General features: G+C 35.5%; 2 protein-coding genes and 1 long non-coding RNA gene across 3 annotated transcripts in view; all 3 read left to right on the forward strand.

The window, feature by feature from the left end:
- LOC129431666 (galactose-specific lectin nattectin-like) overlaps nt 1–21,864 on the forward strand; it is a 47,552-nt gene extending 25,688 nt beyond the window's left edge. The window contains exons 2-8 of the mRNA XM_073869386.1: nt 13,215–13,300; nt 13,411–13,536; nt 15,658–15,757; nt 15,955–16,040; nt 16,144–16,266; nt 16,437–16,548; nt 21,465–21,864. Coding sequence (XP_073725487.1) covers nt 13,215–13,300; nt 13,411–13,536; nt 15,658–15,757; nt 15,955–16,040; nt 16,144–16,266; nt 16,437–16,548; nt 21,465–21,541 — 710 coding nt within the window. The 3' untranslated portion in view covers nt 21,542–21,864. The remainder of the gene's footprint in view (nt 1–13,214; nt 13,301–13,410; nt 13,537–15,657; nt 15,758–15,954; nt 16,041–16,143; nt 16,267–16,436; nt 16,549–21,464) is intronic.
- Nucleotides 157–2,628, forward strand: LOC129432114 (ladderlectin-like). The gene is made up of 6 exons (XM_073868511.1): nt 157–219; nt 292–362; nt 556–641; nt 735–857; nt 1,042–1,156; nt 2,470–2,628. Exons 2-6 carry the CDS (start codon nt 299–301, stop codon nt 2,535–2,537), a joined length of 456 nt encoding a protein of 151 aa, XP_073724612.1. The 5' UTR covers nt 157–219; nt 292–298; the 3' UTR covers nt 2,538–2,628.
- LOC141364306 (uncharacterized) lies at nt 13,619–14,094 on the forward strand. Its single transcript, XR_012370019.1, has 2 exons — nt 13,619–13,802; nt 13,902–14,094. It is a non-coding gene; the product is annotated as an uncharacterized lncRNA (long non-coding RNA).
- Nucleotides 21,865–23,458: the final 1,594 nt, after the last annotated feature.

Below are 23,458 nucleotides of genomic sequence, written 5' to 3' on the forward strand. Positions count from 1 at the left end.
ACCACGCGAACATCATAAGTAGATATCAGATAACAGTATAAAACGATAAAATCGACAAATTCACGGTATATGTAAGTTCATGATATCAAGATGTATACCGTTCTTATATTCAGTCATCTTGTGTTATTGAGTCCCTCCCTCTGAAGTAAAGTATAAAAGACAGGACTCCTCATTCACCCTCACACCATCCAGTTCTAAAAGTGAAGATTTGACAATAAGGTGAGTATTTGAAACATTTACTTCAGCGGTGTATATAAATGCAGATGTGTAATTTTGTAAATTCATTTTCAGATTCATCATGGCAGTCATGAGAGCTCTTCTGCTTCTTTTCTTGGTCTTTTCTGTTCAGAGTGCACCAAGAGGTAACCAAGACAAGATTTACCAAACCCTACAACCAATATTCCAGATTAAATTCCCATAATTCCCATTAAATGTTCCCATAATACTTTGAAGGAGTGTAACTTTAAAGAAAAGGATAATAGTAGCGACATTTAAGGGACTTATACACAGAAACTGATAATGTGACTTTATATTATTATTTTATTCACTGTATAGCTCAACACTGCCATCATGGATGGAAACATTTTGGTGTGAAATGCTACAAATTCTTCCCTCAGTCAGTTAACTGGGTCACAGCTGAGGTACTGTTATTCGGTTATTCTGTGTCTTGTCATGATCCAAGCTTAAACAGATTAGATTTTATATTTGCAATAAAATAATCTCTATTTCTTTAGAAAAACTGTCATTCCATTGGTGGAAAACTTGCATCTGTGCGCAGTACAGCAGAAAACAACTTTCTTCTAAGTCTTGTGTCTGCTAACACACATGCTTGGATTGGTGGCCATGATGGTGAAATTGTAAGTCATTTTGCTATGAAATGCATATTCACTAGTCTAAAAGAAATGGTTTTAATATAAAACTGATTTTTGGTTCTATAGATACAATATCTCATGTTTTATTGTTACAATATATATTATATCATTAATGGAGTGTGAATAGATAATTAGTAAACTCCTTCTACTGACTCTCTTCACTCATTAGGATGGACAATGGCTGTGGACTGATGGATCTCAATTTGACTTTACCAACTGGTGCTCTAGAGAACCGAACAATTTTCGGGGTAACCCTGAGAACTGCCTGGAGATAAACCATACCAGTAAGAATGTCTCCTATCATAATTGTTTTTATTCATAATCTTAACATGTTATAGCATTTAGTACAAAATAGGGTAGTTTAGTTGTCAGAAAATGTTTTTTAAAAAAATTGTATTGTTGCAGTCTGATAGTACAATTGTTTAAATTAATTTTTATCTTATTAATCTACACTCAGTACCCATAATGAAAAAGTGAAATAATTTATAAAAAAGAAAAAATTGAAATATCTCATTTACATTTAAGTATTTAGGCTTAATTTCACACTTGTGAAATTAAGTAAAAATGTACTTAGAAAAACTGATTTTAAAAAAAAAAAATTAGAATTTCATTAAGTTTACTAAGTAAAGTTAAATTACACTTTAAAAAAATATGTGACATTTACTTAAAAATATTATTGCTCATTAAGTGAATTAACACACATCATGGGCTCTATCATACACCCGGTGCAATCCAGCGCATTGCACGGCGCAATTGCCTTTTGGTAGTTTCAACTGTTTTTTAAATGCCACCCCACGGATTTATTGTATATGATGATTGTACCTGTGGATATGGTGAGATGACAAACATTTGTAAGTGCTTTTTAAAAAAAAAAAAAAAAAACATGGCGCTGTCCGAGTGCTGAAACGGCACTCTGCACGTTTGTAAATTCTTTATCTCTTGTTTGTTACAAATAAAGTATTTTTAGAGTGCAAACCTTTTCTTGCATATTTGCAAATTATTTTATGAGATTACAATTATTATGTAGGATATCAATACATTTACAGCAATTAAAAGCCAGCTACTTGTACTTCTATGACTGAACGAAAACAGCTTTTAAAGGTTTTAATTAAAAAAAATTCAATAAAATTTTTTAACATTATTCTTAAACTGGTGGTCTTCTTCCTCAGCTTAGTTTTTCAGTTTAAAAATTTCGCTTTCTAAAATAGAATAGGCATGGCGAAACTTTGCTTTTAAAGGGGATGAGAGCTGAGACTCTCATTGTTATGCCCAAAACACACCCATTACTCATTAGGAGAATAAGAACAACCATTTTGATTTGACTTGATTTTTAAAATATAATTTACTTATTTTTTTAGTCAAATTTACTCAGGCACATAATCATTGTTTACAGAGTATGGTTAATTAAATTGATTAAATATGATTTCACCTCTTTATAAAAGTCCTGACAATGCATATCAGAGCAAAAACCAAGTGTAATGGGTCTGAATACTTTTTGAATGCACTAAATATATTTCATTACTGTTTTATGATTTTTTATATTCAAACTTCAACAGTAATGATCAGTACTGATTTTATTTTTATTTTTATCCCACAGCTAACCGTTGCTGGAATGATGCACCCTGTTCAACCGCAATGGGCTACATTTGTGCCAAACCTCTGTGATCATGAGAAATCAATCTGTTTCAAAAGTACTATGATTGTACTACATGCCTATACATTTTTTCTAAATCTTTAAAATATCTCTGAAATTATCTTTATATCTTTCTGAAAACTTCTTAAATCAATAAAAGCATTTATAAAGCATTGTTGTGCATTGTGGAGTTACAATTTAGTCATGTAAAAATACAGATTGTTTTTACACTTAAACTATATCAAAAACTATTTCTTCATATCTATGTTTAAACAATTTTACCTTATGGCACTAATATCTGGAGGGCGTTGTTCATTTCACTCCTCTACTTTAAGTTTAAAAATCTTAAATCTATTAAGTGACATTATAGTCTGAACAACGATGTAATTTACACAGATCACCACAGGAGGGCGTTGTTCATTTCACTCCTCTACATTAAGTTTAAAAATCTTAAATCTATAAAGTGACATTATGGTCTGAACAACGATGTAATTTACACAGATCACCACAGGAGGGCGTTGTTCATTTCACTCCTCTACTTTAAGTTTAAAAATCTTAAATCTATAAAGTGTCATTATAGTCTGAACAACGATGTAATTTACAAAGATCACCACAGGAGGGCGTTGTTCATTTCACTCCTCTACTTTAAGTTTAAAAATCTTAAATCTATAAAGTGTCATTATAGTCTGAACAACGATGTAATTTACACAAATCACCACAGGAGGGCGGTGTTCATTTCACTCCTCTACTTTAAGTTTAAAAATCTTAAATCTATAAAGTGTCATTATAGTCTGAACAACGATGTAATTTACACAGATCACCACAGGAGGGCGGTGTTCATTTCACTCCTACCTTGAGTTTAAAAATCTTAAATCTTTAAAGTGTCATTATAGTCTGAACAACGATGTAATTTACACAGATCACCACAGGAGGGCGGTGTTCATTTCACTCCTACCTTGAGTTTAAAAATCTTAAATCTATAAAGTGTCATTATAGTCTGAACAACGATGTAATTTACACAGATCACCACAGAAGGGCGGTGTTCATTTCACTCCTACCTTGAGTTTAAAAATCTTAAATCTATAAAGTGTCATTTTAGTCTGAACAACGATGTAATTTACACAGATCACCACAGGAGGGCGGTGTTCATTTCATTCCTCTACTTTAAGTTTAAAAATCTTAAATCTATAAAGTGTCCTTATAGTCTGAACAGCGATGTAATTTACACAGATCACCACAGGAGGGCGTTGTTCATTTCACTCCTCTACCTTGAGTTTAAAAATCTTAAATCTATAAAGTGACATTATAGTCTGAACAACGATGTAATTTACACAGATCACCACAGGAGGGCGGTGTTCATTTCACTCCTCTACTTTAAGTTTAAAAATCTTAAATCTATAAAGTGTCCTTATAGTCTGAACAACGATGTAATTTACACAGATCACCACAGGAGGGCGTTGTTCTTTTTACTCCTCTACCTTGAGTTTAAAAATCTTAAATCTATAAAGTGTCCTTATAGTCTGAACAGCAATGTAATTTACACAGATCACCACAGGAGGGCGTTGTTCATTTCACTCCTCTACCTTGAGTTTAAAAATCTTAAATCTTTAAAGTGTCATTATAGTCTGAACAACGATGTAATTTACACAGATCACCACAGGAGGGCGTTGTTCATTTCACTCCTCTACTTTAAGTTTAAAAATCTTAAATCTATAAAGTGTCATTATAGTCTGAACAACGATGTAATTTACACAGATCACCACAGGAGGGCGGTGTTCATTTCACTCCTCTACTTTAAGTTTAAAAATCTTAAATCTATAAAGTGTCATAGTCTGAACAATGATGTAATTTACACAGATCACCACAGGAGGGCGTTGTTCATTTCACTCCTCTACTTTAAGTTTAAAAATCTTAAATCTATAAAGTGTCATTATAGTCTGAACAACGATGTAATTTACACAGATCACCACAGGAGGGCGGTGTTCATTTCATTCCTCTACTTTAAGTTTAAAAATCTTAAATCTATAAAGTGTCATTATAGTCTGAACAACGATGTAATTTACACAGATCACCACAGGAGGGCGGTGTTCATTTCATTCCTCTACTTTAAGTTTAAAAATCTTAAATCTATAAAGTGTCCTTATAGTCTGAACAGCGATGTAATTTACACAGATCACCACAGGAGGGCGTTGTTCATTTCACTCCTCTACCTTGAGTTTAAAAATCTTAAATCTTTAAAGTGTCATTATAGTCTGAACAACGATGTAATTTACACAGATCACCACAGGAGGGCGTTGTTCATTTCACTCCTCTGCCTTGAGTTTAAAAATCTTAAATCTATAAAGTGTCATTAAAGTCTGAACAGCGATGTAATTTACACAGATCACCACAGGAGGGCGTTGTTCATTTCACTCCTCTGCCTTGAGTTTAAAAATCTTAAATCTTTAAAGTGTCATTATAGACTGAACAACGATGTAATTTCAAAATCGGTTCTTGCAGCGCCGCATGGAGTTGAACAAGCCTTTTGTGTTGACGGCTAGACGCACGTCGACAATGAGCCCGCGTTCTCAGTCTCAGCGGGAAATCAAGATGTCGAAGTGCGAAAGTATATCAAAAGTTACAGAAAGGAGTGGGAGAGTGACCCGGGCCTGCCTTGTAGCAATGGATATATGTAAAATAGCACTGCAAATTCTGCAAACCGTACTCAGGATTATCACACATCAATTAATGCCGTGGCGTGGATTATTATCGGAGCATTTCAGATGCACAGAACCAAATGTTCGGCTGTCATGTCAATTCTGGCACCATAAACTTCAGCCAGACTGTACATAATTTTGAAAAGTTCAGATGTTTATGTTCTTCAGCATCCTTGCAAGTTAAAGTACAACCAACCTATTATTGTTCTGCATTTAACGTTAAGGTATATGATCTCTCTCTCACACACATCAGAAGTTTATCAGAAGTAAAATACCTGTATTGTTATTAATATTAATAGAAAAAAAACAGACATTGAATTTATAATTAACGAATAGGTATTTGAATTAGCCTATCCTAAAGCATAGCTGTGTGTAAACGAGTTATTGTCATTTTGCTATTGTGGTTCTCTATCTGCTGGTGTTTAATCGCAGTTTATGGTGCATTACTTGTGGCAGTTAAAATAACTACGTTAAATGATCAAATTAAACCAAAATTTTGATAAAATGTTGCATTTGGACCATTTTTGCGCTAGAAACCATTTGCAAACACCAGGCACGTGCACACATAGACATCAAAGGGGGCCCTTTTTATTCCTGGAGAGAAAGTGCCCTTTTTTCTGGGGTGCTTTTTAAAAAAAATAATAATATGATCTTATTCATGTAACAACTGATGTCTGTCTGTTTCTTGTGTTTTTTACTTGTTGCTTATTTAATTTAACATGAATTTATTAAGGAATCATTTAAATGAGATTTAAACTCTTATATAAAGAAAAATAGCGCTATTTGTGGCACACAAATGGTTAACAGATGAGTCCCGCCTCCAAAATTCACATCGCTAATATGATTGGCTTTACCTTTCCTTAGTCCCGCCTCTCTAACTTACTTCGCTTTATGATTGGCTTGTCTACACTCGTGCTGCATCATTCGCGCTTCAAGCGCCAAAGCTCAGCCTGAACGAGACACGATCATGTGCATGATTATGCAGGCAGCTACCGGTAAGTGTGTGAGGAAGAAAGCATTCTTATATTAACAGTTTTATGCACAAAATATGGGACACGTTGTTACACATAACGATTCAGGGACATTGTTTTCCATGGCAATCCCATATTAACCTGAAGAGTTGCAAACTTGTAACCGTATAGTGCAGTGTTCTTCACTCCCAATCCTGGAGAGCCGGTGTCCTGCAGAGTTTGGCTCCAACCTTAATCAAACACACCTACCTGTGATTTTCTAGTGATCATGAAGACCTTAGCCGTTTCTCAATATGCGTTCTTGTCTGTACTTGCAATCTTGTGGACTTGTGAAACGTCATCAGTCGCGGCCCAAGTACTGTTCCAATTCAAAGTTCGCATCAAGCCCAAGTTCACATAAAATCCCCGGATGTGTTCTTGATCCGCCCATTTTATCGAGGATGCATCAGAGGTCCTGTCCCAAATGGCACACTCGGAATTGTGGTCCTCCTCAGAGTCCACACTTTGATGACATCACGTAGTCCAGACTTTAGGGACCCTTGATGCAAGTCCACGTGGGTGCACCGGAGTTGTATTTTGGGACAGACTCGAGCATCACACCGGAAATAGGTAGAGAAGTTGACCGTCAGTGTGAACTCTTCCCTTCTGTCGCCTGATTGGTCTGATTTCCCTTTCGCAAGGACTTCTGGGTTGGTAAAGTGCGCGAAGCCTGCTGCAGTGCGGGCTTCGCTGAAGACCGCATCAAGGGGGCAAAGGAGGCGCTGATGAGCACACTTCAAAGCGTAAAAATGATAGAGGGGACACCCTACGGACTCGTGGACTAAGCGAGCACGCGCAATTTAAGGCCACGAGACCGAAAGTCTACATGAAGTGCGCCATTCGGGACAGGGCCAGAGGAGACTTGTGTGGACTTATGACAGCGAAGTTTCCCAGAATGCATTTCGCGTCAGAAGTTCGTTCTTCCGAGTCTGAACTTGCAAGTCCGAACTAGGAAGGACACAAGTCCGAACTTGGCGTACTTGGTATTGAGAAACGGCTATTGATTAGCTTGCTCAGGTGTGTTTGATTAAGGTTGGAGCTAAACTCTGCAGGACACCGGCTCTCCAGGGCTGGGAGTGAAGAACACTGGTATAGTGTATGTCGTTTAAACAGACTGCTCATAATAAAGCACCAACAATAAAATAATTGCTAACTGCAGTAGTAAGCTTTTTTGTTTGCGTTTTTTGTAATGTCTGTTAAATAAGTATAATGTGTTATACTGGAGTGCTGGAGTAGATTGGGAAGAAATCTGATGGTTCAGTATTTTACTTGCCCAGTCTGAATTTTCACTGACATCACAAAAAAGTAAAATATAAAATACAAATAAAATAGGCCTTATCTATTGTTGTTTCTGACATGTGTAACCCTAATAAATATGAAACCTAAGATTAAAGGTGCCATAGGATGTGTTGTCATAATATGTTAAATTGTTCTTTGACAATTACATAGAAGGTATGTTGCTTTATTAAGTGCAAAAAATATCCAGAAACGTTTTGACATGTCTATTTTTTACAACCCTAGAATTTGTCATTTTAATTAAATGGTCTATTTTTGCCCTATTTGAAAGGGTCATGAATAATAATGTTGAACTCTGCTCTGATTGCTCTGCTCTGAGGCTCATGCCAGAAGCTCACATTAGTAAACAGACCTTATTTTTTGAGCCCTTATCAGACAAAAATACATTTTGAGTAATAACAACTAACAACTAATCAGCTAAACGCTAGCATATGATATAGCATTTATTGGCATGTAGCGCTAACTCAGCAGTCACAACTTTGTTTTAAGCATTTTAACAAATTTGTAATAATTGTAATAATGTGTAATTTAATGTTTTCAAAACATGCACATTGTGTAATGGCTTCCTTTGCTGCTCTATAAACCTAGACTACTAAGGAGACCATGGTGTCTGTGTGAACTGATTATTTTGTAGACATCTTTTGAAAATTAAACAATTGCGTGAGTTTGAGGAAGATAAAATGAATTAACTTTTTTAAGATTTTTTTTTAAAAAGGAAGTCAGAATTGTGTTTATATATACTTTTTGTTTAAAAAAAAAGAAAAAAAATATACATAATTATGAAAGGTGCCCTTTATTTCACTTGAGCCCCTGCCCCTCAAAATGTCTGTGCACGTCCCTGGCAAACACTGTTCTCCACCACTACGTAAAAATTATTTGCACTACGGAAAGCAAACACGAAGTACGAACATTTCATAATTTCAGGGTTTTATATTGCAATAACTAATTTCACCATGGACATTCGAAATGGATTAAAAAGAAACTACCTCTGGGTCTGAACTTCAAATGAACAGTGTTGTGCTGTTAAGTAACGTTAGGTATGCTTTTTTGTTGTTGTATATATAGTAAAAGTGTTCAGATCATGTACGTTGCTCACTATAGCTGTAGTTTTTGTGGTTGTATACAGAGATGTTTGTTTATAACACGTTAAAGCTTAAGGGACATACCAAAGCTTTATGTATTTTCTAGTTTGGGGAATTAAATGCATTTTGTGTGATCGCCCCCTCTGGTATTTAAGACGCCCCCTCATCAGCGCTCGGGCTGGCGCCGGCACTGCAGACAGAGAAGGTATAGATGTTAATACAGCATCCGTACAAAACGGTCTGTTATTGACGTTCGGTACACAGTGTCAGCGTGTGAAGTCTTTTTTAATATTTCACATTTTTCTCTATTTACAGAGCGGCTTAAAACAGCTTTCTTTGCTTTCAAATGTTGAAAGATTACATTCTGCAAAGGTCCAGAAAGGTTTTTTATCAAGGTTGCATTTTACAAGTAAACAGAAATAATTTTTGCCAGATTAGACCTACTTAAAATAAAAATAAAAACATTTTAATCTGTGAATTAATATTCTACTGTAAATTCAGTATTATAAACAATATCAGTGACACGATAATGATTGTTACTAACAATATTGTTAACCTATGACTTGGGAAGTGAATGGAATGATGTTTTTTGTAGCAATGTGTTTACATTGACACATTTATATTGGAAAAACATTGAGTGGAAACGGTAAAGAAGTTATCACATAATCTCTATTATTATTAATGTTTCCGTGTCCACCCTCATGTGAGTTTTCATAAAATGTATACAGGATTTGTAAATATTAACGTTAAACTAGTTTACCTCTGTAGTAAATTATACACTTATTTTACTATGAAGCGTGTAGATCACATGCTCAGATGATCATTCATTTCCCAAGAACTATATCAATGTCTACAGGTTTGCACAGTGAAAATGTACTTTTCATAAGAAAACACACCTTTTCTGAATTTATGAACAAGTTCAACTGACTTATCTAGATATGCGCTTAAAACAAACATTTATTTGACTAGCAAATAGATCGCATGCTCACATGATCCTAGTAATTTTATCCACTTCTGACTTCGTGACAAACTACAAAGTTTCTAAACTGCAATCATTATCATGTCACAGTGAAAATATATAGGCTGAAATACTCCTTTAACTCTCATATTATGTTTGCTGCTTTGACATCCCTAAAAAAAAATATGCTAATTGTATTTTTAAACCTCTAGACTTACTTTTTGGCTTTTCATTGATACTTTTTGACTTGAAGTTACTTTAAGTCCCTATGGATAAAAGTGTCTGCCAAACATAGTACACACAGTGTTCCTGGAAAACTGATCGAGTGTTTTTTGCTATTAATATGTGAAAAACTGGCAAAACTGTTCTTCAGTTCTTGTATAAAATATATATATTTATTTTCATTACTACTTTAATTTTCAATTCTAGGGCAACCAGGCAATGTACTTTAAGTAAACCAACAAATCTCTTTTTACAGTGCATATCATGTTATGTGGGTGAAGGATGAACCCAAAAGCAGACAGGAGGTACTGACGGAAGACTTTTATTATAAACAAAACAGAAAGCAAAACCCACGAGGGGGCAAAACAATATAAACAGGAAGACTTAAGAACACTAAACTAGACAGGACACTGGACTAAACTCTGACACTAAACTGGATACACTTAACAAATAACTAGACAAAACACTTGACATATAAACACTAGACTAGACTTGACTTTTAAACAGTGTACTCACAGGTATCTGGAAACAATGCACAAGCACAGGACAAAAAAATACAAGAGGATTAAATAGGGGAACAAATCAAGAGGGGAACAGGTGATATAAATCAAACAATAATGAGGAGAGGATGACAAGGGAGTGGGGTAAAAGAGACAAGACACAGGGAACACGTGGTCTAGTAAACCAATACTAAGACCACGTGAACCCACACAAAACATGGGTCTGTCATGATTCTGCCACAAGACTAGATTAAACAAAGGACAAGATGGCGGAACCATGACATATCAAGCAGGCTGCAAAAAAACATGACATCACATGATACACTTAAGAAACACACTGAAAATATTAAAATAAACGAATAAATATATGCAATATATCAGTGTTTCCCAACCCTGGTCCTCGGGCACCCCCTCCCAGAAAGTTTTAGATGTCTCCTTATTTAAAACACCTAATTCAACTATCAGCCTCCTTCCTAAATGGTAAAGACGTGTCCCTAATAAGCTGATGAGTTAAATCAGGTGTGTTTAATAAGGAGACATCTAAAACTTTCTGGGAGGGGGTGCCCGAGGACCAGGGTTGGGAAACACTGCAATATATTAATATAAAATACTTGCAATAAATGCAATGGGTTACACTTTATTTTGATAGTCCACTTTAGAGACATACTACTAATTAAGCAATATCGCTCGAGTAGGAGTGTGATATAGCTCTATATCATCACGGCTGTGATGCCGGAGGCAATCACAGCCGTGATGATATAGAGCTATATCACACGACTCCGAGAGCGATATTGCTTTTATACAACAGTTCGACGGCACACGTTTGAAAAACGAAAACTAGAAAACAACAACGGAGTTATTTTAAAAGCCTCTTTGTTTGAGAACTACTTCTTCCGCCACGGATTTGAGGGCGGCCAGAATGACAGGTAAAACTTTCGGCTGCTTTGAATCTCATAACAACTCAATGGACGGAAAAGCCGTTTCTTTATATTACCGTTTCTTAGTCACAAAGTGTAGTTTTAAGATTAGTTCAGTCGAGAATGTATCTGTATTATATTTAAATCTGCAGTCGATTAGTAAAGATAGCGCCTGTTTGAACGTTTGCTTAGTGAGATTCGGTACGAATGAGAACCAAAGCATGAGCGGACATCAGTGTTCACTCGCCCCGCTGACCACCGCCCTCTCTGGGCTACATTTCTGAAAGGTATTCGCTGGCTCTCATGTTGGCCTTGTTTGTTTATGATCGTCAAAATGAGATCAAATCAGCAGTATTTGGTGTCATGATCAAACTAGTACTTGTTTTTTTATTCATATTTAGTGTCTTTTGTGTTGTTGTTATTGTTTTGGCGCAAGGTAAAAGTTAATAAAACTATACTTGTGTAACGTTACTATTGCTTTCTCATTTATTCTTAACGCGATACGAGCACTCGATTATTATTATTAAACTTTGTTCTTGTCAGTACTATACAAAACGGTTTTTTATAAGTGTCAGAGAGATGTTTTTGCATGCTGCTTATAAATATACCAGTGGCGATCTCTCATAACATGTTTTAATAGTCACGTCACGATAAAGTAAATGATCAATGTCCACATTTAAAAGCTGTGGGGCTTACCTGCAGTTCCACGGTGTTTTCGCGTTCTGATAAAAGATATAGCTCCAGAAAAAAACGAGTGTTTATATTCCTCTTTCCAAGTGTTAATCGTCCACACGATGTGACAAGACATTTCTCCCATTAACTTTAACGTAACATACAAGAGCGCTGATCTTTGACTGATCAGACTGATTTATGAGCTAGTAAAATAATAAGACACACGGAGAGTGATTCAAATGGCGCGTCTGTGTTTTTCCATTCAGAGATGAGCCTGCTTAGGACCTCCATTCACTAGGTGGCGGAATAATACGAAAGGTGAAGCGGTTACAGTGCTGTTATCAGCACAATATCGTATAGCTCTTAGCCAATCAGATTCGAGAACCAGAAAGAACTGTTGTATAACTATAAATAACTACTTTCATTAATTTGCAACTATGTGTCAACTAACTGTCATTACAGTATTAGTAGACAGTAGGGGTTAGGGAAGAGGTTAGGGTTAGTGTAATAAGTTAACATGCACCTGCAAAGATACTTATAGTCAGTTGAATGTCTGTTGAGGGATCCTCACAATAAAATGTTAATAGATATTAACAGACAGTCTACTAATACTGTAAAGATTGGTAGTTGATAAGTAGTTGCAAAGTTACTTATAATTAGGAAAATGTTTAAAGTGGACTATCGAAATAAAGTGTTAGCATGCAATATAAAATAACAATAATCTATTGTTAAGACCGAGTTATACATTTAAAATACATAAAACGTGGCATAAGTGATCAAACAGAAAAGTGTTCATGCATCTTACCAGGATGTTTTTTTTTTTTTTTTTTTTTGATAACCATCACATTTCATTAAAGTACATAAAAGTTCAGGATATTCAGATTTACCTTTCTTATCTTAAATCATTTGTTATTGAGTTCCTCCCTGTGAAGTAAAGTATAAAAAACAGGACTCCTCATTGACGCTCACACAATCTACACTGAAGTTCTGAAAGTGAAGATTAGACAAAAAGGTGAGTTTTTGTAACATTATCTTCAGCAGTGTACATATGAGTGCAGATGTGTCACTTTTCCTGTTAATTTATTTTCAGATTCATCATGGCAGTCTTGAGAGCTCTTGTGTTTCTTTTCTTGGTCTTTTCTGTTGAGAATGCAGCAGGTAACAAAAACACTTACAAGATTTACCAAACACTACAACCGATATTCCAAATTAAATTCCCATAAAATTCCCATTAAATGTTTCCATTAAGGAGTGTAACTTTAGATAAAAGAATAACAGGAGGAACATTTAAAGCACTTCTACACAGAAACATAAAATTGGTGACTTTATATTACTAATATTTTATTCACTGTATAGCTCAACACTGCCCATATGGATGGACACCTTTTGGTGTGCAATGCTACAAATTCTTCTCTCAGTCAGTTAACTGGATCACAGCTGAGGTACTGTTATTCGGTTATTCAGAACTTTAAGGATACTCAATGGCCTGTCATTATCCAAGATAAACAGATTAGATTTTATATTTTCAATAAACTAATTTCTCTCTCTTTAGAAAAACTGTCAATCTATTGATGCAAATCTTGCATCTGTGCGCAATACAGTGGAAAACAACTTTCTCCTGAGTCTGATTGTGCCTGCTGACACACGTGCTTGGATTGGTGGCCATGATGGTGAAGTGGTAAATCATTTTGCTCTGAAATGCATACTCGCAGTCTTAAATGAATGCTTTTAATATAAAACAGATTTCATAATTACAATATAAATGATTTAATTATATAATTAATGGAGTGTGAATACATTACTAAAGTCTTTCTACTGACTCTCCTCATTAGGAAGGACAATGGTTGTGGACTGATGGATCTCCATTTGACCTTACCAACTGGTGCCCTGGACAACCTGACAATTTTCAGGGCAAAGAAAACTGCCAGGAGATAAACTTTACTAGTAAGAATGATCTTCTATCATTGAATGATCTACCTGTGATAAATTAAATTTAAACTTCAACAGTAATGTTACTGATTTTATTTTCATCTTATCCCACAGCTAATCATTGCTGGAATGATGCGCCCTGTTCATCCACATTGGGCTACATTTGTGCCAAACCTCTGTGATCATGAGAAATCAATCTGTTTTAAAAGTACCATGATTGTACTACATGCCTATACATTTGTTTCTAAGCTTATCTTTACAATCTTTAAAATATCCTTGAAATTATCTTTTAAAATTACTGTACCTTTCTGAAAAATTTTCAAATCAATAAAAGCATTTATAAAGCAAATTATGTGCATTGTGGAATCATAATTTAGTAATGTAAAAAATACATGTTGTTTTTAAATTAAAACTATATCAGAAAAACTATTTCTTCATATCTGGATCATGTTTAAGTAAATGTCTCATGCACTAATATCTGATCATACTTGTTAGACAATAGTCCTACAATTTAAACACACTGTCATCATGCTTTCATTAGGATTTCATTACACATAATCATTTCAAGAAAAAAAATGTATCATAAAATTAAACTGTTAATTAAAACAGTTAAAAAAATAACATTAGAGAAACAAAGAGTAACATGCTAAATAAACTGTAAAAAAAATGATGATGGGTTAAAAGCCTCCCTCTCATGTTGTCATGAGATGTCACAAGAAGTTTGAGATCATGATGAGATGTTAAGTCAAGTCATTTTGCTTCCAAAGTGCACTGATTATTACTATATAAATACTGTACATACAGTATGAAAATGCTCACAGTTAAGAGCATTACAAACAAGCTGCACAGTAGGGTGGTCCTTATTTTTCAACTTTAAAAGTTCATGCTCTCTCAACCCACCAATATGTTTGAATAAATAAATGGGCAAAAAATGTTCAATATGAATTAATATTTAGAGGTTGCTCAAGACCTTTAAGGTTCAGCAAGGTACATCTCAAAGTGCTGTAAAACAACAAAGATACAGCACACAAAAAGATTAAATTAAAGAGACCTAATACACTGTAAAATAAACATAAAAGACAATAATTCAATTAAAAGCTAACCTAAAAAATGAGTTTTAGGCTGAGATTTAAAAATACCAAAAGATTTATCTTGCCTAATCTCAATTGGTAGAGAATTCCAAAGTTTTGGAGCTAATGAAAAAAGGCCTGCCCACTGCCCAGCATCAATACAAGCTGTGTTTATAGCACCCTGGTGTAAGTTTTTACAAAAATTGTACAGGATTTGTAGTTATTAGCCTGTTAAATTTACCTGCATTTCTCTTAAAAAATATATTTACTAATTTCACCATAAAGCATGTAGACCTCAAGCTCACATAATATTGATGTTTTAATTACTTTCCTCTTTTCAGCCTACAGACACAATTTTAGGAAAACACTCCTATCAAACTATTTAGTTGTAGTTAATCATCCACATGATTATATAAATGTATTTTGGCTGGTTATCAACACATACAGAACGAAATTATACATGTCATTGCATTAAAAAACACATCCAACCAGTGGCATTGATTTTGGAAAAAAAGACATGAAACACACTTTTTGGGCAAAAGGTCTGTCTGTCTGTATATCAAGCAGACTGCAACACATTTTTTACTTGAATGTTCATGTACAAGTACACATTCACGATATTCAAATTGACCTTTCTTATCTTCAAACCCCTTGTGTTATTGAACTTTGTGTGAAGTAAAGTATAAAAGATAGGACTCCACATTGACTCTCACAAAATCTACACTGAAGTTCTGAAAGCAAAGATTTGACAAGAAGGTGAGTTTGTAACATTAACTTCAGCAGTGTACATATAAATGCAGATTTGTCACTTTTCTTGCTTATTCATTTTCAGATTCATCATGGCAGTCATGAGAGCGCTTGTGCTTCTTTTCTTGGTCTTTTCTGTTGAGAATGCAGCAGGTAACCAAAACTTTTTAAACAAAAGATTTACAAAATATTACAGATAAAATTTTCATAGAATTGTGTGTTACATAAAACTTTGAAGGAGTGTAACTTTATGTAAAAGGATAGCAGAAGCAACATTTAAATCACTTCTACATAGAAACATAAAACTGATAATGTGATTTAATATTACTAATATTTTATTTACTGTATAGCTCAACACTGCCGATATGGATGGTCACATTTTGGTGTGAAATGCTACAAATTCTTCTCTGAGTTAGTTGACTGGGTCACAGCTGAGGTACTGTTAATCAGAAATTGTTCAAGGATACTCGATATCCTGTCATAATTCAAGCCAAACATGTTAGATTTTAGATTTGCAATAAAATAATCTCTTTCTTTAGAAAAACTGTCAATCTGTTGATGCAAATCTTGCATCGGTGCACACTAGAGGGGAAAACAACTTTCTTCTGAGTCTTGTGTCTGGTGACACACCTGTTTGGATTGGTGGCCATGATGGTGAAATGGTAGATCATTTTGCTCTGAAATGCTGAAATTGTTTGGCTACTCTGAAATGAATGCTTTTATTTTTTCTAGAAACAATGTTTATTGTAACAATATAAATGATTTTATTCACATTAATGAGTGTGAATACATTATTATTAATCTATTTCCACTGACTCTCCTCACTCATTAGGTTTATAAATGGCTGTGGACTGATGGATCTCCATTTGTCTTTACCAACTGGTGCTCTGGAGAACCTAACAATTTTAATGATAGCGAGCGCTGCCTGGAGATAAACTATAGCTGTAAGAATCTCTCCTATCATTATTGTTTTTATTTACAATCTTAACATTTTATTTAGTATTAAATAGGCTAGTTTAGGTGTCAGAAAAAAATTGTATATGCAGTGCATTCATTACATTTAGATCCCTTTTACTTTTTTCAGTGTTGTTACCGTGGGTTCACACCAGCCGCGCTTGAGGGGTCAAATTCACGTCTATACAGCGTCTAGTTTGCCGCTTGAACATTTTGAGTTTTCTCGCTTCATTCACACGTGAAATTCTAGTTATTAACTGTGGGTTCACAACAGATGCGAGTTCAACGATTTGCGTGAGTGGATTACATACAAAGTCAATGCAAAGACACGATTAGATGCGTCCACGCGTGGGGCGATGCGAATGACGCGATATGGGCAAAAACACACACTATTTGCCTCAAACGTGTCAAACTTCTTATGACACGAAGTTAAATCCCGCGAGTAATCTAGAGCGAGTAACACGATGCCCCGCATTTGGTGTGTACATAGCATTAGACATTCACGCAGAAATTTGCGTCATGGAATGGGCTTCTCCGACTCTGCTCGCTTTCTGTAATCACGTCACTACTAGCGCAAGCTTCTGATTGGTTAACGCAATTTGTTGACTCACGCGTTTCCTACAGCAACACTCAATACGCGCGAATGAGGCGTAATCGCGTCTACCGCGCCGCGCTACACACCTCATTTCCCCCGCGAGACCTCCAGACGTGCTTCAAGCGTCTTTTCATTGACTTAACATTGAAATCACTCGCGCTTGACGCCTCTAGCGTGACTGGTCTGAACGCAGCATTATGTTGCAGCCTGATGGTACAATTGTTAGAATTCATATTTATCTCATTAATCTACAGTCAATACCCCATAATTACAAAGTAAAAACTGAATTTTAGAAATGTCTGTAAATTTATTAAAAGTCCAATCTCTAACAGAACTGCGAAGGGAAGAAAGAGAGCAGTGAGGGAGGAGATGGGAAGGAGGAACACAGAGGCCTGAAGGCGTCCTTGTATACACCCATAATGATTATTGATAGGCCTGAATGTATAGGCTCCTCCTAGTTTAAAACTACATTTAAAACACTATGGGCCCTATCTTAACGATCTAAGCGCATTGTCTAAAGCGCATGGCACACGATTAAAATGGGTGTGTATGATTCCACTTTTGCTAATTTAACGATGGAAAAAAGGGTTTATGCGCCAAGCGCACAGACTAATAGTGTTGTTCCTATTCTCCTAATGAGTAATGGGGGTGTTTTGGGCGTAACTTGCAATAAACCAATAAGAGTGTCAGCTCTCATCATCTTTAAAAGCCAGTTGCACCTGGCGCCAAGCCAGGCCCGGCTGCAGGATGAAATGACTGAGGGGGCATGTGAAATTGTTGAGGGGGCTTAACTTTATACCATCAATGATACACTGAGATCTCGCTTTGAAAAGACATATTTTTAAATGCAGCGGTCCATAAAACACTCCATATGCAACTACACAGCAGAGGTAACCAGAAATTCACTAATGATGATAGATCATGAGACAATATTTGATTGACTATAAGTGTGGATTTAGGGGCTAATCACACCAAAAGCGTTTATGGCAGTTGCAGGCGCCTTTTTTGAATGATATTCTATGGGCAGGGAGCGTTTGCGCGCTGTATATGAGCGCCTTGCGGTTTTTGCCGCCAGCCGCAGCACGCGCTTTGGAAGCGCTGAGAGCGGAGAAGCGCCCGACGTCATTCGCGTCTTTCCATTGTCCAATCGAATGAGGGGAGATGCGGGCCTTACGTTCTGGTGAGTGAAGTTTACAGTTGCTATGAGGAACCGGACTCCACTCGCTTACTCTCTCCTGCGTGTTTGTGCACCTCTCACCCTCAAACAAGGTCAGAGCAAGCGCCCTCTTTTTAAAGTTTCTGCTAATATGTCAATTAACAGCAAAACAGCGCTCACGCTTCAATATTTGATTGACAAGACAGCTGCCCTTACGAAAATTAACCATGGTTTTACTACAGTTAAGACCAAAAAACCATGGTTAGTGTAGTAAAACCATGGTTTTGCCCATAGTAATCAATTGACCAAAAAACCATGGTTACTACACTTTTACCACAATAAAACCATGGTTAATTTTCGTAAGGGTGACTCGGTGGTTGCTTAGCAATATATAAAGCCGGGTCACACTGCTCTTTTTAATAAAGGCACTGCGCCTTGCTTTTCCAAGCGTTTAAAGCGCATTTGGTGTGATTAGCCTCTAAAGATGTTTAAAATCTCTAGCCTGTGGTCAGGACATGAATGGATTAAAAATCCATAAAATCCATAAATCAGCAGATTTGCAAAGGTTTATTTATCTCCACATATAAATTAAAATTAGCAGGGTAATGGTGCAGTACACCACATTATACAGCCTATGTCCTATGGGATTTCCATATTATGGACGAGAGCATTCAACGGCAATAATAAACGTCTGCAATAAATATCCTAACTACATTATTTCTTAAAACTTTGAAAAAATATATATATTTTCAAAGGAACTTTCGTACAGTTATTCAAAGATGCACACATTGTTCCGCATATGATTTGAATATGAGACGAGAGAATTTATATAACGGCAATGGACGTCTCATATGGCAATTAATATCCCCATAGGCTATAACTGAACATAACAGCATAATGAAATTAATAAACAAACAAGGAAGCAGGATTGACATGTAAATTGTATTATTATTACCGGAAAAACAGCAAATTACTGAAATAAACTCTGTGCTAAACTAAATGCGCCAAACACGCAATTTACTGAAATAAACTCTGTGGTAAACTATAAATGCGCCAAACACGCTGTTTGATGTCTAGATAAGCAATAAAAGTGGATAAAACATTATTATCTCTTTAAACTTTATATGACAAAAATGATATTTAAAGGAAATGTATTCTTACAGTTATTCAAAGATGCACAAATTATTCCATATATTATTTCCAGCACGTTCGTCTCTGGCCCCGCTCGCTCTGTTATGTAATAGCTGATTGACAGGTGCGCATCTCCGTCTTTCAAACAAGTATCATTATAACCTTTATAACAAGAGTAAACTTTATAGTTGCTTCCACTGTGTTTGTCTGATATGACACACGTCGGCAAATGATTATTATCTGAAAATAATTTTTATTTATTATTTGCAAATTATCATCTTATTTGAATAGATTTTTATTGCTGCTTCCACAGACATCAGGGTGTATTTTACAAACATTAGGCTATTGTTGATATATGACAGCGCTGAGCTTGTCCGTCTGACTCAGCGTCAACCAACGCGAAAGACGTTTGAATCTGGCAATAATGTCACGTTCCTGAACATTAAATCCCATATGGGGATAAGGTTACATTATTGTTTAACTCAAAATGATGAAAATCTTATTTTTAACCATGAATACAAAAATAAAACAGAGGGGGCACAAATCAGATCTGAGGGAGCAATGCCCCCTTTTGCCCCCTCGTGGCGCCGGGCCTGGTTACAGGGTTGCTATTTTTCATGTTTTCTGGGTTGGTAGAAGCACTGGGGACCCGATTATAGCACTTAAACATGGAAAAGGTCTGATTTTCATGGAATGTTCCCTTTAACATGTTACCAAAATAAATAGTGCAAATGAATAAAAATTTTAATAATTTAGTCAGAGGCGTCATGCCCATTCAAACTGAGGGGGCACCTGCCCCCTTGGTTTTTTTGAGCCAATGGATTTTGCTTCCAACCTCAAAATCAAATAAGCGTCCATTAATCTGTTATTTGACTTTTAATCTGTTTAATATGCACAATATTATACATTCTGTGCTGCATCCTTGTCACTTTTCAGAGATTTTCGCCGTTTTGATAGTGTTTTGATCATGTTACATTACTTTTATTCTGGCAGTCGCTGACGTCATCAGCGTCTGGGCGCGCTCACGAGCTCTCTGCTGTTGCTAGCTTGCTGCTGCATTAAAACGTGAGGAATTAAAACGTGTTAGAAACGCTCACAACATTTCCAAACCCCAGTACGGTAATGTGCAGTTAACCTCCTCTGTGTAGAAAATGTATGGTTTTAAATGTGACCGTCTCAACGTTATATTAGTAGAGATTCATCTTTTTGGCACAACGCCAAAGTTCGCCAGAGTTCACGCGGGCGCGGAATCTCACATGCTCACATGAGGTAAAATTTAATGCAAAAATCCGTTCCTAATTTTATCTAAACATATTTTTTTAAATCATTATTGAACATTAAAATCAACTTATATTTTTTTTTCAGTTAAAGTTACATAAAAATATATGTTGATTTGACAAAAATGCTGCACATTTTTTACAGTTTAATTTAATTAACCAGCAGAATTACAGTGGCAAAAATACTCCACCCATACGGTGCATATAGGCCTATGCATAAATATGCTATGCACTGTATACCACCATCGCATGTAATAGCCTGTATCTGTAATTACACAATAATTGATGAATCTGCATTGATGCTTTAAGTAATTTGATTCAAATGTATTGCTAATATACAATCTTATTTTTAAATGTCTTAAAACTTTCATTCATCAAATTCAGTTTTTTTCTGCTGCAGCTCTATGGGGCTGACAGTAACTTCCGGAAAGTCTTGAGAGACTCCATGATCCGCCATCGCTGTAAAAAAACTGTTCCATTGGAGTGAATGGAGTTGACGCGACTCTGTAAGTTAACTTAAAGGGCTCTGACTAGAAACTTTCAGGCAGGTGTGCTAAGACAAGTTAAACTCTGCAGGACACCGGCCCTCCAGGACCGAGTTGTGGCAACCCTGATTTAGACCCTTTGCAACAACTCTGACATTTCGCTCAGATGCCTGTTTATCATTGCTGATTTGTAGTTTGTTTTTTTTATTAAAACTACATCAGTAATGATCAGTATTGATTTAATTTGCATCTTATCCCACAGATGGTCATTGCTGGAATGATGACACCTGTTCAAAAAAAAAGAGCTACATTTGTGCCAAACCCCGAAATGCAGCATAAAGTTAAAACAACTTTCGCAAGTCAATTCAATCTAGTTTTGGCTTTAAAAGTTGACATAACTAATAAAAATCAAGTTGAAAGTTGAGTTAAAGTAACATAAAAATACAGTATATGTTTAAAATTTGACAAAAAGCTGCATATTTTTACAGTGTGGAAAATTGATTTATTTCAAAAGATTGTACATTATGCATGCCTATTATTTTTTTAAAATCTTTAAAATATCCTTGAAATTATCTTTAAAAATTAGTGAACCTTTCTGAAAACTTCTCAGATTAATAAACCCAAATGTTGTGCATCCTAATGGCATGGATTATACTTCTTAATTCTGCAGTTTAAACTTGTTGCTGTGCTTTCATAAGGGTTTTTCACATTATGTTTCAAGATACAAATTCATCATTAAATAAATACCTGGTAACTTTTTTGAATTAACTAATATTTTTAACTTGAATTCATCATGATTCTGCCCTCTTATCCTTGTTTTATTATTAGTCTTCTTGAGGAAGGATCATGACTTTGTTTATTCAGGCCACCTGCAGTACGATATTAATTACGTTATTTTTTAAATACATCCTATAAGAAATCTGCAAGCAAAGGATATATCTGAGATATATATACGGGCTTAAAATATTTTTCTGTACAAAAGGGAGGCCCGGTGGAAAAAGTTTTGGAACCACTGGCTTAAGTTAAATCCAAGACCTTAATTTTTTTCAGAGAATGATTCTGTATAATTTTGAATGTGGGCACTATTTGTCTTATACCAAACTATGACAATTTTGTGTTAAGCAGTTAAAAATAAATTAAATCTGGTTTATATGTCTAATTTAATTCTAAATACTCAATAATGACCCCCAAAATGGTTAACACACCACTGGTCTAGTCCGTCTTGTGTCTTGTATATTTAGTATTGTTAACTCAAAATTTTAATGCAACCAAGTAACTTTTTTATGTTGAACCAAAAATGTATGGATGTTTAATCATTGTGTTGCAATTATTGATCACATAGTGTTTGTGTCATTTTTAACAAACCCTTCTAAATTCTTTAGTTTACATTCCAAACACAGTTATGCAATTCACACCCAAATGTTTCATTTAACTATAAGTTAACTTTTTGGGTATATGGAAATCCTTGACCTTTCATAGTGGATATATGGCGTGTTGTAACACTACACCACATATAGGTTGATAAACTGGTTTTGAAACTGCTTAATTATCAAAAGAATGTGGTTGTGATGGCCCGTCATGATGCGGTCACACATTAGGCATTGGTAATACACACACACACACACACACACACACACACACACACACACACACACACACACACACACACACGCATTCATTCACATTATAGTTTATAATAAAACAGACTCCAGTTATTTTTGGTTTAACTATGTTTATTTAATATAAGTTTCAGCAGCAATTTGGAGTGCACACAAATTTGTTTGCTGTACTATATATTTGTGTTAACATAGTTTTCTTTGAGTTTAAGTTACCGTGTTGTGGATGGCTGGAGTGGTGGAGGTTTCTCTCATGCTCCGATGTGAGGTCCGTTCACATTAAGGTCCGACGGGCTGCCGCAACCGCACTTTAGTTCCGCCTGCCAATACCAACTCCTGATGATTTGCGGGGAGATATAAAATGTGTATTTTGCCATATTTAAACTTATTTTGATTTCTTTAATTGATTGGTTACCTTTTTGATTTATTAAAGATTATCTATTTAGTCTTTTGTTAATAATTAATTTTGCTAATTTAACTGGCCATTGTGGTGTTGTAGTTTGTGTTGTGTTCCCCCCTCTGTGTTAAACATGGACTAGTCCACTTGTATAAATTGTGCCCTTTTGTGTCATTTTGTTAGGTCAGTTCAGTTTGTTTGCACATGGTCTAGTTGTGTTAGTTTTGTTCTGTTGACCTCTTT

The sequence above is a fragment of the Misgurnus anguillicaudatus genome, chromosome 1 (genome assembly GCF_027580225.2).
Source record: "Misgurnus anguillicaudatus chromosome 1, ASM2758022v2, whole genome shotgun sequence".
Taxonomy (NCBI): Eukaryota; Metazoa; Chordata; class Actinopteri; order Cypriniformes; family Cobitidae; genus Misgurnus; species Misgurnus anguillicaudatus.